The 17902-nt window shown below is 39.2% G+C and overlaps 1 protein-coding gene and 2 long non-coding RNA genes across 3 annotated transcripts; 1 reads left to right on the top strand and 2 right to left on the bottom strand.

Annotated features, from left to right (window-relative positions):
• Window positions 1-1461: 1461 nt before the first annotated feature.
• Window positions 1462-2075, bottom strand: LOC109195463 (uncharacterized). Its single transcript, XR_002057058.2, has 3 exons — window positions 1905-2075; window positions 1686-1794; window positions 1462-1563 (listed from the first exon to the last, which is right to left on the bottom strand). It is a non-coding gene; the product is annotated as an uncharacterized LOC109195463 (long non-coding RNA).
• Window positions 2076-7214: 5139 nt separating this feature from the next.
• LOC112842917 (uncharacterized) lies at window positions 7215-7544 on the bottom strand. The gene is made up of 2 exons (XR_003214961.1): window positions 7431-7544; window positions 7215-7308 (listed from the first exon to the last, which is right to left on the bottom strand). It is a non-coding gene; the product is annotated as an uncharacterized LOC112842917 (long non-coding RNA).
• Window positions 7545-9773: 2229 nt separating this feature from the next.
• On the top strand, window positions 9774-16841 carry LOC100699978 (uncharacterized). Its single transcript, XM_003438202.5, has 5 exons — window positions 9774-9848; window positions 12080-15929; window positions 16064-16175; window positions 16306-16380; window positions 16505-16841. The coding sequence occupies exons 2-5, from the start codon at window positions 15728-15730 to the stop codon at window positions 16590-16592; spliced, it is 477 nt and encodes a 158-aa protein (XP_003438250.2). The 5' UTR covers window positions 9774-9848; window positions 12080-15727; the 3' UTR covers window positions 16593-16841.
• Window positions 16842-17902: the final 1061 nt, after the last annotated feature.

The following is a 17902-nucleotide window of genomic DNA, read 5'->3' on the forward strand; positions in this document are numbered from 1 at the left end:
AGCCTCAGATGAACAACAACACATGACATTTTACACTGTGTCCTTATTTATTTAACAGAAACTTGGACAACACAAAGTGCATCGCATTATTGTGGCTTGCAGAGCCACCCTTAACCGCAATAACTTAAAGTGATCATTTTCTGTACTTCCAGTCTGCCACATCATCGTGGAGGAATTCTGGACCACTCTTCTTTACAGTGTCGATTCAGTTCAGTGAGGTTTGTGGGTATTCAGTTATGCACAACTATCCCACCACAGCATTTTGGTCAGGTTGAGGTCCGGACCTTGACTAGGCCACTGTAACACTTTGATTCCTTTCTTCTTTTAGCCATTCCTTGTACATTTGGGCCTCTGCTTGGGATCGTTGTACTGATGCCTGACCAAATTTCGGCCAAGCTTTAGCTGTCAGACAGATGGTCTCACATTTGACTTGAGAATACTTTGGTTTACACAGGACTTCATGGTTGACTCAGTGACTGTAAGGTGCCCAGGTGCTGTGGCTGCAAAACAAGCCCAAACCATCACCCCTCCTCCCCCTGTACTTGACAGATGGTATGAGGTGTTTGTGTTCATGCGCTGAGTTTGGTTTTTGCCAAACATCCCGTTGCACATCACGGCCGAACATCTTCACTTTGGTCTTGTGTTGAAGATTGAGTCTTGTGGTTTGTAAAGGCTCAACTTCGCAAAGCCTCCTTCCGTTAGAATTTATTTAAAACTTCCCCAACCATATTAACAGTAAAATGCTTATCATCCATTATTCCATCATTGACAGTCTATTTAGTAAATGTATAATAAAGCCTACTAAGCCATTGGACATCACACTTACTTTTACTTAAGCAGCATTTTAAATCACGTTTAGAAACCTTCTAGTAAGGTTTCTTTCTCTATTTTAGTAAAGACCTTGCACTATAAATGTTTTAGACCTGGCAGATCTTTTAGATGTGGGATTTTTTTTGGATCACTTCTCTGTTTTAAAACTCTCTAACATCAGTGCTGAGGGTGATATTCCTCATCGACTTAGCCATCTTACTAAAGGAACGTTTTGGTTTTGTCATGTTTTCACGAAGATGAGACATTTAGAAACATCAGATAAGGAGGTGAAGAAATGCTCAAGATTTTATCTTTTCTCGCTGGACACACCTAGACGCACCTAGATGCAATAGTAATCTTTAAAAAAAAAAATACAGTCATCACAATATAGCAATTATAGTTTGATAGCTTTTATTACCCAATCTCAATCCATATCATTTCCAATATATGGAAATATACAATAACAATTTATTTACATATTTACATGCAGAAATCCAATGAAGACATTCAATGTCATATTAACGTCACGAAAGTTAGATAAGGTATAAAAATAAGCAAACATTCAAGGTCCGTGGCAAAATCTGTAGTTTAAATAGTAATGTCAATTTTGGGTGAACGTAGATATTGTGTCACTATTTCTTTCCCGTGATATTTTGTTTTTGCCAGTTTTTTCCATCAAGATAGGCCATGCTGGCCTGCGTCCATGTTTTCGTACTGTTTGAGCAGATTCTCCTGCCACTAATTGTGGTGAATCTGTTGAAAATCACAAAAACAGAAAATTAACAGTCATCAAGGGAAGAATATACATTAACAATTTGGGCTCAACATTTAAAAAAACTTGGATACTTTAATATTGGATCATTTTTCTGACTTACACCACTGCAGGTATAGAACACGACGGCGGCTGCTGGATGTAGTAACTCTTCAGAAGGTCTCGATGGATTTGGGTGTTCGAGGTTCTCTGACAACAACTTGAAATCCCACCTTGAAATAAAGACAAAAGATTCCAGTGTTATCATCGGCATGATCCAAATCTAACATGAAATCGTGCAAAACGAAGTCAATATTCATCCATAGAAGGGTCCATGCATTACCTTGAGCAGCGGCTGTGGATACCATGATAGCTACAAGCAAAAGCGAGATAATTGTAAGTCCCTTCATCGTGTGGCCGTAGCTGAAACAGATTTGACTTTTGCACTGCTCTGCAAGCCCTTTTAAAGACCACCGACACATTCAGCATTCAGTTATTCCGCTTGCAGCAAGGTGTGAAGCACCCACAGATACGCAACGGCTGGAAAGTAGTAGAACAATTTCCTCCCACAACAGCTCACCAGTGTTGCACTTTGTTTCTCCACTCTCATCAACGGTGGTCTGAGGGTGTTAATGCATTTTCCACTGCAGTTAAATGTGGTCTCTAACGATCATTATAATTTATTTTCATAATGAAAATTATATGGAAAATACCTGTAGCTACAACATGAAGATCTTAGAAAACCCATCTTAACAACTATGGCAAGTGGATATGATATATTCCTCTTTGTTTCTTTTCATTTCTAATTAAAAAAGTGATTTGTTGACTCCTCCACATAGTTTTATTTCCATCATCAAGTGACAAAGAAGCTGGTAAAATATATAAGTACTTTGTTAAACTCAAAAGAATCTGGAAAATGATGTGGAAATAAGGACTTTAATGTAACTGCATATGTTATAGTGAATTCCTCTCACTTTCTAGCACGGAAGCTTTCTACTGTTAGGTTTTTGAGGTGAGCGTTTCTCTGTGCGCTCACTGCCGACGTACTCATTTCTGCAACCACACTGCAGAAATACATTTCCCTGTGTCGGTGTCATGGCATTTAAGAGTATATGTGAGGTTATACTTAAATCCACACTCATGCAGTGATGCTGGAAATGTTACATCATCCTACTTTAACCTATATGGTTTAAGGTCATCTATTCTTTTGGAAGAGGAGTTATATTTAGCTCTGTTTAGACTTTGAGTGTCATGGCTGTTGTGCAGTTCGGCAGTCATGGTTGGAGAAGATATGGATAAATGTTATGAAGTGGTAACATCTCTACAGCAGGTCACAAAACCCCACACCTGGCATCAGGGAGACGTGAGAGCAGTCATTCTTTCACAAAAAGAGAAAAAAATCTTTAAAAAAAAGGAATTTAGTTTTAATTGAGGTGATACTAACACTAAACTGAACAGTTAACATCCTCATGAATGTATGGAGGCTCTGTATATTTACAAGGGTTAGACCTACCAATCATACAGAGTGGTTAAGGAATATAATAAATTGTTGCATTTTTCCAAGTTATCCATGGAAGGGTGCTGGCACTTGAAGATATCCGTCAGAAAAAGGAAAGTGTCATGGTCCTGGGTCTTTTGACCCAGCTGTTTGTGCTTTTTATTATTATTATGATCTTGTGTTTTAGTTTGTTCTGATTATGTACTGGGGTTTAGACTTTTTAGTTTTTAGGGTTTGGTTTCTGTGCTCCCTCTGTTTAGTGTCTGTCTCAGAGTCCAGTCTGTTTATTTCCTGTTTTATTTTGAAGGTCTGTGTCTGATGTTAGTGTGCTCAGTGTCGCTTCCCTTGTCTCGTCCTACCTAATTACCCCAGCTGTGTCTCCCTCCTGTTTCTCATTCCCTGATTGTTCCTGTCTAGGGTCTCCATATGTGCGGACCCTGTGTCTACTTCTGCTGGAGGGTCCCAGGGGCCCGTCCAGCCTGCAGCGTCACCACCTGCGTCTTCCACGCCGTCGCCTGCAGTGTCATTACCTGGGTCTTCCATGCCATCGCCTGTCGCGCCATCCTCGTCTGGTCCTGCCTCATCTGGTCCTGCAGCTGCCATGCCATCGTCTGGTCCATAACCTGCTCGGATGGCCCGTTCATGTCTAGCACGGCCGGCTGTTCCAGGTTTTCCACATCACCGGCCACTTTCCTGGCCCCGGCTGTACATCATCGCCGTCATGGGCGACCTCTTGAACTGCATCGCTGCAATCTTCCACGTGGCCGGCCTCCACACCTGCTCAGTCAACGGCGCTGCCTTCTGCGCAGCCGACCTCGGGACCTGTTTCAGCTGAGTCGCTGGCGCTGCTTTCTGCGCGACTGACCTCTGGATCTGCTTCACTTGCGTCGCTGCTGCTGCCTTCTGCGCAGTCGGCCTCTGGACCTGTGTTGCCTGCGTTGCCGCTGCTGCTTTCCGCACAGTCGGCCCCCTGAACTGTTTTCCCCTTGGTTCCCGTGATACTGACCTCTGGGTCAGCCACTGGAACTGTACAGACTTCTGTGCTGTTGGCCCCCAGGCCGACCTCCTGAACTAATTGCGAACTGTTTCTTGGCTCCAGTTTCTTTCTTGGACTTTTGGTTTTGGACCCATTTGTGCTCCTGTTTTGTTTCTTTGGACATAAGTTTCGAGCCCTCCATCCTTGCCCCCCCCACCTCCCCCACCTCCTCTGGTCAGGTTGTTTTCTGTTTTACGGACATTTTTGTTTTTCATTTTGGCCTTTACTGGAGCCAACCCCTGGGGAGGGAGGGGGGGGGTTACTGTCATGATCCTAGGCAGGGGCAATTCTAGGATCAGAGCTTTGGGGGTGCTGAGCATCCAGACAGCTGCCCAGCCAGGCGAGATAAACTTTACTTGTCATGATGAGACTTCTTCCCTGTCTCTGTCAGTCCTTGCATCCTTAAATGTCTCCATATATCTATACCTTTGTTGTTAAAATATTACGTGTGTCACACAAACAGCAAATATTGTCAAAAAAAGAAAGAAATCTTTGGGAGTGCTTTGATTCATTTCAGGGGTGCTTCAGCACCTCCAAAAATGGGCTAAAAACGCCCCTGGTCCTGGGTCTTTTGACCCAGCTGTTTGTGGTTTTTATTATTATTATGATCTTGTGTTTTAGTTTGTTCTGATTATGTACTGGGGTTTAGACTTTTTAGTTCTTAGGGTTTGGTTTCTGTGCTCCCTCTGTTTAGTGTCTGTACCATGTCTCAGAGTCCATTCTGTTTATTTCCTGTTTTACTTTGAAGGTCTGTGTCTGATGTTAGTGTGTTCAGTTTCACTTCCCTTGTCTCGTCCTACCTAATTACCCCAGCTGTGTCTCCCTCCTGTTTCTCATTCCCTGATTGTTCCTGTCTGTATTTAATCCCTGTGTTTTCTCCTGCTTGTTGCTGGTTTGTCTGTGTTGTTTCCCTTAGTCGCCGTTTTTGGTCTGTTTTGTTAGTTTTTCCAGTTTATCTTAGGTTCTGCGCTTACCACCACCTCTGCTGTTTGTACCGTCACCATTAAAATAAAGCTCACTCGCATCAGAAGCCGTGCCTGTATCTTGGATCCTTTATTAAATTCCACAGGGCTTGCCGTGACAGAAACAAAACCAGCAGGGGTCAAGATGTGGTACCCAAAATCTTTGACTGACATATCAAGACATCTAAATGTTTGTATCCAAATGTAAAATGTTGTGATTTTAACAAATAAATTGTAAATGTGTTTTATGCAGATGTTAGCTTACATTCACTTTTATACATTCTTAAGGAAAAACACCGATGGCCTGTTGAATCATAGCTGTGTTTTCTAATTTAAAAATAGTTTATATTATAAATAAGTGAAATGAGAATATATATATGATTAAATGTCCAATTGGAAAATTAATTTTAGCTGGATTTTATATTCTCTGCTGATGCACAAACTTGCACAAATCTAGTTTTTGCTTTTCTGGCACATTGGCCCCTACTCAACATGCTCCAGTGACAATCTGATTCTTCTACCCCAGGTCAGAGAGATTGTGGTGCTGTTAGTGTGGCAATGTAAGCAGTGTAATATGAACTCAAACTTATATACTTCTGTGTAACCTAAAGCTCATTTAACAAATGTCCGGTGGTGGTTGGTGATTACCTGTGCAATGTTGAGATGGCGTTACTGTACAAGAAAACCTTCCAAAAATCAATGTATAATGTTTCATGTATTAAAAAAAAGCAAAAATGTTACATTTTTTTGGTGGAAGAAAACTGAAATCAAAGCTTTCCTTCTCACATCACAAGATACATCACTCATGAAGAAACTACATTGAATACATGTAATAATTAGCATTTTAGAGCCCTTTTAGGTGAGTGTTTGGTGAAAAAAACTGTCTGATTCTGTGTCAGTGAGGTTATTGCAGCTGTGCTCGCACACATTACTTCTCACCTTTTACAAACACCGCAGGGATTTATAGAAAACCACTGACACACAGCCAGCTGAGGGAAACAAACCAGGTGTCAGTGACTAATTTTCAGCAAAATTGCAACTAAATGGTATGTTGTTATGCTTTAGACATCTCAGCTTAGCAACAATCTAGCTTTCTTAGATGGTCTAAAGCTCTGAACTTTAGACCATCAAAAATGGTTTGCAAAATTTTGACAGATGTTATGTGTTGAAGATGCAACAGTATAAAGAAATAACCAAAATGAGGCAAAACAGACTACATGAACTTTAATTTGTGAAGCTAAGCCACCTGTGTCCACTGCTGACTAAAGACACTAAAGACACACACACACACACTCAAATCTGTGTAGAAGTAAAAGAAAAGTTGAGACAGGGATGCTTCGGCAAACTGATGACTGCTCACTTCCTACTTTCACATTAAATTCATTAATTCTGTTGTATTAAAAAGGATTACGAAGGACATCACAGCTGCTTCCTAATTTATATAAACTCACTGATGTGTTAGATTATTGTCCTGCAGTATATTGTACATTGCCAAAACACGGTATCATGGTAGACACACCCTCATTGGTGTACATCTCATGACAGCATTGTGTTATGATGTATCTCCTACTGTATGTACTTCCCACTCCTAAATCTTACCTTACCTCTTACGAGTGACAGATCATAAAGCAATTATTTAACTGTTGTTCATAATGTTTAACCCAGCATATTATATTTGATACATATAGTTTTTGTATGAAACACCATCAGTGTTTCTCCCCCTTGAAAAACCAAAATAAATTCCATAGTAGTCGGTTTTTAAGCAATATATTAAAAAAAACAAACAAACAAAAAAAACTCATATCAGATATTTATGATACAAATTAAAGCTAAAATATTTAAGTCAACATTGGATTATTTTTTTTAAATTATCAGAAGGTTAAATAAAAACTCAATTTTCCCCCCAAAATTGAATTTTCTGGCAATAATTTCACTGTTCAGGTTTTAAAGGGTTAAAGGCAAAAACAATGTTTTTAATTTTTAACAATTTAGTGGTACATATGTGTTTCATAATTATTATTATTTTTTTTTAATAATTCAGCCATGTTTGTTTTACTTATTACCCTTTATAGAACAAAGAGCTATTTGTTTCACTGGCATAACACAAAAAGCACCCTGGACATCGGCATTATCTCGGTGTGGCCGGTTATTTTGTTCTTGCCAGTTCTTTCTATCAAGATAGGCCATGCTGGTCTGCGTCCATGTTTTCGTACTGTCTGAGCAGATTCTCCTGCCACTAATTGTGGTGAATCTGTTGAAAATCACAAAAACAGAAAATTAACAGTCAACAAGGGAAGAATATACATGAACAATTTGGGCTCAACATTTAAAAAAACTTGGATACTTTAATATTGGATCATTTTTCTGACTTACACCACTGCAGGTATAGAACACGACGGCGGCTGCTGGATGTAGTAACTCTTCAGAAGGTCTCGATGGATTTGGGTGTTCGAGGTTCTCTGACAACATCTTGAAATCCCACCTTGAAATAAAGACAAAAGATTCCAGTGTTATCATCGGCATGATCCAAATCTAACATGACATCATGCAAAAACGAACTCAATATTCATCCATAGAAGGGTCCATGCATTACCTTGAGCAGCGGCTGTGGATACCATGACAGCTACAAGCAAAAGTGAGATAATTGTAAGTCCCTTCATCGTGTGGCCGTAGCTGAAACAGATTTGACTTTTGCACTGCTCTGCAAGCCCTTTTAAAGACCACCGACACATTCAGCATTCATTTATGCTGCTTGCAAGATGTGAGGCACCCATAGATACGCACACGGCTGGAAAGTAGTAGGACAATTTCCTCCCACAACAGCTCACCTTCGTTTCTCCACTCCGTCTCTCTCCAGGGGCAGATCTAGAAGGGTGGCATGTGCCACCCTAAAATCATCTCTTGCCACCCAAAGTGCCACCCTAGTTTTGCATATGACAGTGTTGTTTATTAAAATGCGACCACATTAACACTTTGAGCCTTGCTACAGTGAACAGTGAAGATAAATCGTTCAACTGAATATATTGCATAGTGTTACCCCCCCACCCTAATAACAAGTGGTTCAGTCCATAGTGAGCACCAGCTTTTTTTTTCTTGTTTTCACTATAGCAAGCGATGCCTATGATTGTGCCAGAGCACATTTTGAATCAACACCATGAGCATTTCAGATTTCACAGAGTTGGCTGTAACAGTCTGAAATGGAATGAAGGTGAGTGTGCTGTTGTGTCCCCCCAGAGGGGTCCACGGAACCCAGAGGGGTGTATATGTGTATATACTCATCACTGGTGGCTGGAGGTAATTCTTTTGTTGTAAATATTCACACTTCAACAATCTTAGATCACTTGCTTCAGTGGGTTTGTTTTAAGGATTAAATATTTTTGTTGACATTTTCAATCAGACCAGATTTCTTCTTAAGTTATAGCTATTATTATTATTATAACCCTAATTTATAATTGGGGTTGGATGACTGAAATAGTCCAACCACTTGGGGTCAGGGGATTAGCCTCATTGGCAGAACTGCCATTTATGGCATTCCCTGCCAATCAAGCTGAATGGCAAGTAGGCACTAAACATCACTGGAACTTCACGCCAAGCTAATATAGTTTGTTTCGGACAGTTTGGCAGCTTCTGCTTTGTCTTGCAAAAAGGAGCAGATACAGGTACGCCTGCTGTGTTGGTGCTCTCCTTTAGTCCTGTTCAGTTCTCCCTGTGTAGTGGCACATATCCTGGTATCAGCTCCATACACTTGAGACTCTGCTGGAAGACAAAGCAAACCTTCTTGTGATGGCATATATGGCATATATTATATTAAAACAAACAACCATTTAATAATGTGTAAGAGATCCTTCACGAAGAACCTACATTAAATTGCATTTTAGAATCATTTTAGTTATGTGTTTAGAGTAAAATTGCTTTCTGTCTGACTCTGTGTCAGTGAGATTACTGCAGCTGTGCTAGCACACATTACTCTCACCTCTTTTATTCTGCCACCGCAGGTATTTGTTAAAGTCTATAAAAAACAGACACAGATGGGTGAGGGAAACAAACAGAATGTCAGTGACTCATGTTCTACAAAATATTAAAAATTAATCCAGAATGGCAATGTTGCTTTAGACATCAATGCAATGTTTCACATTGTTAGCTTTATTTTGACTACTGTTGAAATATGATGTATTATAGATCCACTAGTAGAGAGAAATGACCATAATGGGGCAACAAAGCCTACATGAACTTTGATTTCTGAAGCTGACACCTGTGTGTACTGCTGACTAAGTAGCCAGAGATGGGAAGTAACCAAATACAAATACTGTACTTAAGTAGAATTTTCAGGTATCTGTACTTAACTAGATTATTTATTTTTCTGACAACTCTTTACTTTTACTCCCAATATTTTTAAAGCAATATCTGTAATATCTTTTCTCTTCCTGGCATTTTCAAAACAGACTCGTTACTTTAGGTTCATTTAAAGCGTTTATACTCAGGGGGGGTTAAACCGGAAGTACAGCAGGTATGTCCGTATGTTGTGTTTGCGGTACTTCAGACTCTAGCTAGCGCAACAGAAGGGGAGGAAGCATAAAGGGAGTGAGGATTTTTTCAGGTGGCAGGTATTTTCAAATCACCAAACACAAAATGTTTGCGTGCAGTTTGTCGTACAGTGTGTTGCTGGCTAAAGGTCCAGCGGCTATGTTTCACAGGGATAGAAATGACTGAGAGATAACTTCACTCAGAGATGGAGGAAGATGTTGGAAGACAGACAGGACAGGAGAGGAAGAAGAGCGGTTAGATTTAAAGGTAAGGACTACTCAGTGATAAACTGCAGATTTAAAGGTTACATGTGATGTCATAATTATAATCACATATTTTATCTGTATATGATGCGTTTTAAGTGATGTATTTTCATTTTGTGAAAGGTCCTGCAAATCAAACTAAGCTAACACTAATACTAACTTTGTGTTATTCAAATGTTGCATCAAGCATCAAGCAGGGATGAATTTGCATTTAAGCTGATTATGGTTAGATTCAGTCACTGAATTCCAACTTTATACCAACTGTATACTGTCTAGTATAAAGATAGTATAAACAGTATAGTAGCAGTGTAGGGAATGGACATCGGCCATAATAGCTGTGAATCTGCTGAGATCTTGTTGAAATCAGCTGTGTATATCCACAAATAGCAGTACTAATATTGTTTTATATTATGTTAATATAGCACAAGGTTCAGTTACCTTTTTGCAAAAATGATTAGTAGAATTGTCCTTCAAGGAGCTCATTTTTACTTTCTTACATTGAGTACATTTCAGAGCCTGTACTTTTTCACTTTTACTTGAGTAAAGAGTTGCTTCAGTACTTCAACTTTTACTGGAGCATTTCTAAACACAGGTGTCTGAACTTCTACTTAAGTAAAGAAAGATTGTACTTTTGCCACCTCTGTAAATGGCACATATGGACAGGCCATCCTGAAGGAGCTGGTTTGCTTGTGCAACCTGTGCCGTTGCCGATGCCATCTCATACTACCAGTAGTGAGAAGGACACTAGCAACAAGTGAATCGTCACTCAGGAGGGATAAGGAGAGAGTAATGGTCTGTGGCCACCATTCCAGTTTTTAGGGGGTTGTCATGTTGTTGCCAGTGTGGTTTATTATTTAGGACAAACTGACAACCCTGAAGTTGAACACAGTGTATTTGATCTTACATGAGAATTATTATCTAAGTACTTTTTGTTTTTTGGCTAAACACACATTTGTGACATTTGTGACATTTCCTGGCATTATATCAGTTCACTCTGTGCAAGCAGTGGGGAGTCATGCCACCCGTCTACAATGCTGCTGGTAAATTCACCGATAGATACTTGTGAAACACATGTGGGATGAGGTGCCACGTGGTGCTGTTAGTTTCGGGTCTGATAAAGCAGATTTTGAATAATTGTGTGGCTGCCCCCAACTGTATGTGCCTCGCAGTGACTTTGTCACATTGTCCACAGAGTAATTTCTGTAAGTCAGGCTTCTCTGTGCATTTTTCAGCAGCTGTGCCAAGTGCATCTTGAGGACCGCATGGTTGTGAAGTTACCAGTGCACCGTGGTCCTTCCTGTTTCTTTTAAATCTCTGGAAGTGTCAGTGGTGACTCAACTCCACTCAGGGACTGCTTCCTTATGATTAACCTAAAACAAAAGTTTTAAGCTCCAACAAAAGTTGGAGCCCATAAAGATATGGCACAGCACATAGCAGTCTGGCTGGATTCCTGAATGATCACATGCAATGACACCTATAATGAAAAATAATAATAATGGATTTCATTGTTATATTGGGAACCGTGGTGTTGGATAAAACCTGTTTTTTGCAGCTTCTTATGGTCATGCTTCCTTCCTCATTGTGAGTTATCATTTCTGCTTTCCTTTGACAAGTATTTTTAACATTATTGAAAATGACCAGATCTAGTGAAGTATCCCATCAGCTGACATTACTGTGAATTGATGTCATTGTGTTGTAAAACATGTTGCAGAACCAAGAACTTTTCACATATTTAGTAACTCTTAATCTCAAAAGTCTGCTCTGAATCTCAGTAAATGAAAAGAGTGCGTAGATGTGGGTAAAAGAGGGACGACACGCTGCACATTTTGTGCTGTAGCTTTTTGAGATCTCATAATATTTCACTTTAAATGTTGAAGTTAAATGGCGAAATATCTTTTAGCATTTTGAACCATTTATACAGCTATTTCTGAAGAGGACAACTCAAGACTGAGACCACTGCATTTATTCATTTCATTAAAAAATACCTCACAATATTCTTGTTAGTGATATGGTTATATGTTTAATATGTTCAGGCCACACAGTGGTGCAGTGTTTAGTACTATTGTGTGATATTAGTCAGCTGGGCCTTTCTGTATGAAGTTGACCTTTTCTTCTTCCATCTTTGTGTGTTTCTTGTGGTTCCTCTGGTTTTGCCCACAGTCCAAAGACATGCTTGTTGGGTCAACTGGTGAGTCTAAATTGTTCTAAATGTAGTTGTCTGTCTCTCTGTTTTAGGTCTGCGATGGGCCGGTGATCTATTGAGCCTTAAGGAAGGACATTCGCTAGCAACCTAAAAGTCCTTGTGTAATAAATGCTACATTACAATGACAGCTTGGTGAGATTAAAGTGAAGTGGGGGTAACTGAAAGTTAGGAAGTGCAGACAAGAGGATCTTCTGTAAAATTATAAAAACCTGTATTTGAAAGCAGTTGTTTCATTTATAACAATGACAGTGGTTCCCTGACCAGATTAGACTTAGGGATATCAGAATATCAGATTCTAATGAATGTTTCTGAAGTACAAAACATAACAAATACTACAATCTGAATTCTTTTTTCACGAATAATCTCCTAATTGAAAGACTAGTGGTTTGATCTTTGTTCCTTACACATGAACCACAGGTCAAAGCCCGCCACTGTCAACTGACTTACATAGTTAGGCTATATTTAATAACTTTTCTATTTACAATCAGCACAATTTTATATTAACTCACAAGGTAAATAAGTGCTTAACTTTGGATGAAGTCTTTGCCATGAATTTATGGTTAGAGATTTGACGAGGTTTCCCTAAATAGTGGCCACAGACCTCTTACTTCCCTTTAAGACAGGTAATCCTTAATGAACAGAAATTTCATATTAAAACGTAACATTTAAAATATCCGACCTATTATTTAATATTAATAAAAGCTATGGAGAGCAGGTTCATTCATTCTTCTTTTGCTTGCAAAAAAAGCTTTTAACTACAAACTTGGTATTTAAAATAAAAGTAAATACAATACAATACAATAAAACTTTATTTATAGAGCACATTTAAAAACCAATGGTATACCAAAGTGCTTCACATAAAAGACAGAAAATAAGACATAAATATTATAAATACACACGGTCACCTCTAGACTTCAGCCGAGATCTTGGCTGCACCAGGAGTAACTGAGTAGATGATCTTAGTGCTCTAGCGGGAAAGTACGATCTAAGGAGTTCGATAAGGTAGCTCGGGGCTGTGTTGTTGATAATTTTAAGCAGCAGTATTTTAAATTGGATGCGGTGTTTAATATGTAGCCAGTGCAGGTCAGCTAGAACACGGGTAATAGAGGCAAACCTCCCAGTTCAGGTCAGAAGGCGTGCTGCCGCATTTTGAACAGTTTGCTGTCTATGAAGAAGGGCAGAATGAAGACCGAAATAAAGGGAGTTGCAGTAGTCCAGCCTAGAGGTCACAAAGGCGTGAACAAGCTTTTCCAGGTCCTTATGCGGAACATAATGCCTAGCCTTAGAAATGAGATGCAGTTGGTAGAAACTAGATCTAACTACAGCGGACACTTGTTTATCAAATTTAAAAGAGCTATCCAGCAACACGCCCAAATTGTTAACAGTGTCTGAGAGGGAGCTGGCAAGGGAACCAAAGGCATCACGAAGTTGTCCGCGAGAAATATTACTATCAAATACCACGATTTCAGTTTTCTTATCATTTAAGATAAGAGAGTTTCCTAAGAGCCATTCTTTGACCTCACACATGCACTCTTGAAAGCAGTGCAGAGACAGAGGAGGATCATCAGCTAATTCAAAGTAGATCTGTATATCGTCAGCATAACAGTGAAAAGCGATATTGTATTTCTTAAAGATTGCGCCTAGAGGGAGCATATACAGTAAGAAAAGAAGAAGGCCCAGCACAGATCCTTGAGGCACGCCACAGCAGACAGGTGCAGCGGAGGAAGAGCAGGTGCCCAGGTTGACCGAGAAGGAGCTATCGGAGAGGTATGATTTAAACCAATCAAGGGCGACACCTCTAATGCCTACAGTATGCTCAAGCCTCGCTAATAAGATGTTGTGATCCACCATGTCAAAAGCCAAGGATAAATCCAACAGAACTAGGACCGCAGAGCGTCCAGTATCAGCAATTAGAAGAAGATCATTAAGGACTCTAAGCAACGCTGTTTCAGTGCTATGACTTGGTTTAAAGGCAGACTGGAATTTATCAGTAATGTCATTCACATCCAAATGCGCCTTGAGTTGTGAAAGAACTATCCTCTCGAGAATTTTAGGCAAGAACGGGAGCTTAGAGATCATCCTGTAATTCACATAATCATTATAATCAAGGTTCCTTTTTTTAAGAACAGGCTGGATACGGCATGTTTAAAAGCTGACGGGACGCAGCCAGAGAGTAAAGAAGAATTCATTAAAGATAAAATACTGGGTCCAATTATGTCGAAGCATTCTTTCACTATGCGAGATGGGAGGATATCATATATGGGATTAGTATTATTCAGTTGCTCAACTAATCGCTTAAGAGTAAGGAGTGACACGGGCTCAAACTGATAGAAGGTTGATGAACAACCAGGAGTAGAAACAGGGCTCGACACTAAAGGAAGCGAGGACTTAAGAGAAGAAACTTTATCTAAGAAGTGATTTAAAAATTGTTCACAAAGAGCCGGAGAGCACACCAGCGGCATATCAGGACGGGGATTGATCTCTGAATTAAAAATTTTAAATAGCGTTCGGGGGTTGTGACCATAAGCCAGGATCATTTTTGATAAGAAAGCCGCTTTGGCCATTTTAGCAGCAATTTGAAATTTTGAGCGGCTGGCATGTAGGATTTCATAGGATACCTGGAGTTTATCTTTTTTCCACCTCCTCTCATCACGGCGGCAGACATGTTGTAAGGTGAGCGTAGAGTCGTTTAACCAGCATTGGGAATTGGTATTAGGGTCCTTAATTTTAATAAGTGAAGGTAAATAAATGCTCCAATTTGAATATGTTATTAACATTTTATAAGAAAAAAATATAATGGTAGGTTTGCATTTTCTTTTTACTTTTCCTACTTGGTTAAATCTTGAAGAATCATTGAACAAGTTCAGACATGTAACTTTACTTAGAGATGACGGAATTACCAAATTTGGATGGAGGATGCTCGGAAATCGGTGGTTTATGGTGGAACCCTTAGGAAATGCTTCCTTCCCTTTTCCTTGTACTTGCAATAGCTGTCAGCATCAGAAAAAAAAGAGGGATAAAAAGGAAGATAGACATTGTGTCAAGTGGCGTTCATGATATGACGCGTAATTGCTTAGATCAGCAGATTTAACTAAAAGCTTATTAACACCTGATTATTAGACAAAGATTAAAAACTGAAAACTTTAATTTCAGGTTAAAGATAACCGTTATCTTAATGCAAATGCCCACCAACTCAATTTTTCCATGCGCCGTTCTTTCTTACCTTGTTAACAGTAATACTGTGGAGTGTTGCTCAGCCGACACAGATGAGTAAAACACTTAAGTCAGTTTATATACTTTACTTCATGTTTTTAACTGCAATTTAACACATTACAAAGACTGTAATACTGTGAAATCAAGCATAATAAACAAAGGTTATCAAGTGTCCTACATGTGCTTTATGTTGGACCAGAATAATTATCAGTGGATTACTGCAGATGTGTGTTATATAATTTAATTTGCAATGCACATCACTTAGTTATTTACTTATTAAAGGTGATGTTAAGAAAAATAAAATAAAAAGTCATGAACATGATTTCTTAACTCCTGTGCGAAAGTGGTGATGAAATTTATTTAAAAAAAGGAAATGAGAGTCTCAGTGTCACCCGAGTCGTCCTGTCCCCCACCCTGATGCAAATGGATACTGTAGAAAACCCAAAGACACAATTCATCCGGTCAGTATGGCCCGCTTCCTCTTTTTTCAATGGGATAAAAGCCAGAGGTCTGCTGCAGGGAGTCAGACTTCTTCATCTGCAAGATCTACAGGTCAGCTCCTGCAAAGAACCTCAGAAAGATCTTACACGATAACCATGCAGCTGTGCATCAGAAGACTCGCATGCCAGGCCTTTCTCGTCGGGGTTCTGATAGTGGCCGCAGCCGCTGGTAAGTTTCCCGTCAGACTCCTCCGCTCTATTGTTCTTATATTTATATTATAGTTTTATCTCTACAGTCTTCTGCTGTGGCTGTCATTACTTGTAAAGAAATGTGTTTGAAATTCTGTTTTTGTTTCCTAAAAGCAGAGACCAAGACAAGTGATTGCTGCAAAGTGGTTAGTCTCAGTCCCATCACAGCTCCCATCATTGGCTACAGGGTGCAGAAGAAGAACCCACCCTGTGTCAACGCTGTCGTGTAAGATTTATCTCCCTGTTTTATCAAAGAAAGACACGATTAAAACATTTTCTTGGAAAAGCAAGTTTATCAAAGTAAGCCGAGTGAAAAATATGGGCTCAAGTTTGAGTTTTTTCTTTTCTCCACCCAGATTTGAGACAACAGAAGGGGAAGTCTGCAGCCACTGGAAACAGGACTGGGTATATGAAAAGATCAAGGAGCTAGAGTGAGTATGCCTCCTTATCTCAGCTTGTTTCCTGTTTCGAGAGGTTATTGGTTTATTTGCACATAATGTTGAGGTATACCACAAGCTTGTTTTAACCATTATCCACCGTGTTTGTATTTTACAGGCAAGCACGCAGAGCAAGGAAGACTGCTCTTAAAACTACTGCCTCTACCACCACTACTACTACCACTACTACAACTTCCAGCCCATAGAGAGCATCCTTCTTCATTCTAAACAACTACAAACATTTGTTTTAATCTTAAATAATTTAATGCTTTCTAATGTTATCTGTATTTGATATTTATAATTGGCGGTATTTATTTTTTCTGTTGTCTCTTTTTCTCTATGATTTTCTGCCTGTGATAGTTGTTTGCTCTGTGCAGAGACACATGGCAGAGACACATCTTTATGATGAGAAATGATGAGATATGGTGTTATAAATAAAAGGACTGATCCTGTCATCTGTCCACAGTCTTTTTGTTATTCTCACCAATTATCCGGTTTTGTATTAATTATCTATAAAATGTAATCTTGTCTAAATCTAAGCTCATAATTAACATTTCTGACTTTACTGAACACATTCATTGAGAACACACCAAATATGTGAGCATGTTACTGTTCATAATAGTAATCAGGAATTATTTATTACATTCATATCAAATCCCTTAGTGCTTATAGTTCTTCCCACGCCTCGTGATACACAGAGAGACAGAGATGGACTATATAACTGTTACCGTTTGATTAGCATAAATAGATTAACTTAAATTGATATATAGAAGCAGATCATTTCAAAATGTTTTATGCACCTTGAGCCTATTGTAATGACAACCAAGGTGTATGATGTACCTGACTAAGGTATGTTGTTTTAATGATTAATCCTGCCATCTAGTGGGTGCTTTGATTGATAGCCATGTTCTTTCAGTCGATCAAGTGTCTCATTGAGGGACTTACCTTGTCAGAATGGCAGACAAACCCTTTGAGGTGTACACAATGGACTCATGCAGTACCATACAAGTAAAATACAAACCATCTGCCTCATCTATGGATGTCCTGTCACTCAGTGACTGGAAAATATTCCCTAAATCGATGACAGCGTTTCCATCTAAACTAAGGATATTGCACGTTACAGGAATTGTTTTTAAATTTACATTATGGTGATACAATGTTGTTTGATTAAATGAACACAGTAGAGTTTCACTACTGTGAAATAAATTCATGTATTCGTGAGAAATGCAGTTGGTATATTTTAGGAGATTCATTTGGTTACGCAGCAAATCTATTGACTTGAATGAAACAAAACAGATGTTCATATAAACATTTATTGACAGACTCATCAAATAATCACCATCATTTGTTTAAATCTGTTCTTCTCAGTTTTGATACTGAGTGCTGAGGCTGAAGAAGTTAAGGGATAAAGTGAAAGATAAGGTAAAGCACGGTTTATCCGTTTTTCAAGAGATAATATCCTCAGCGTTAACTTGATAGCACACAAGCTTGAGATTCTTTTAGACTAAGATTTGGA

The sequence above is a fragment of the Oreochromis niloticus genome, linkage group LG18 (genome assembly GCF_001858045.2).
Source record: "Oreochromis niloticus isolate F11D_XX linkage group LG18, O_niloticus_UMD_NMBU, whole genome shotgun sequence".
In the NCBI taxonomy this organism is placed as follows: domain Eukaryota; kingdom Metazoa; phylum Chordata; class Actinopteri; order Cichliformes; family Cichlidae; genus Oreochromis; species Oreochromis niloticus.

Excerpts from the sequence above, each read along its gene's own strand:
- LOC100699978 (XM_003438202.5), top strand. The coding sequence starts at position 15,728 with ATGGCCCGCTTCCTCTTTTTTCAATGGGATAAAAGCCAGAGGTCTGCT. Across the intron at positions 15,930-16,063 it reads GATAGTGGCCGCAGCCGCTG|CAGAGACCAAGACAAGTGAT; the intron begins GTAAGTTTCCCG and ends GTTTCCTAAAAG. Across the intron at positions 16,176-16,305 it reads CCCTGTGTCAACGCTGTCGT|ATTTGAGACAACAGAAGGGG; the intron begins GTAAGATTTATC and ends TTCTCCACCCAG.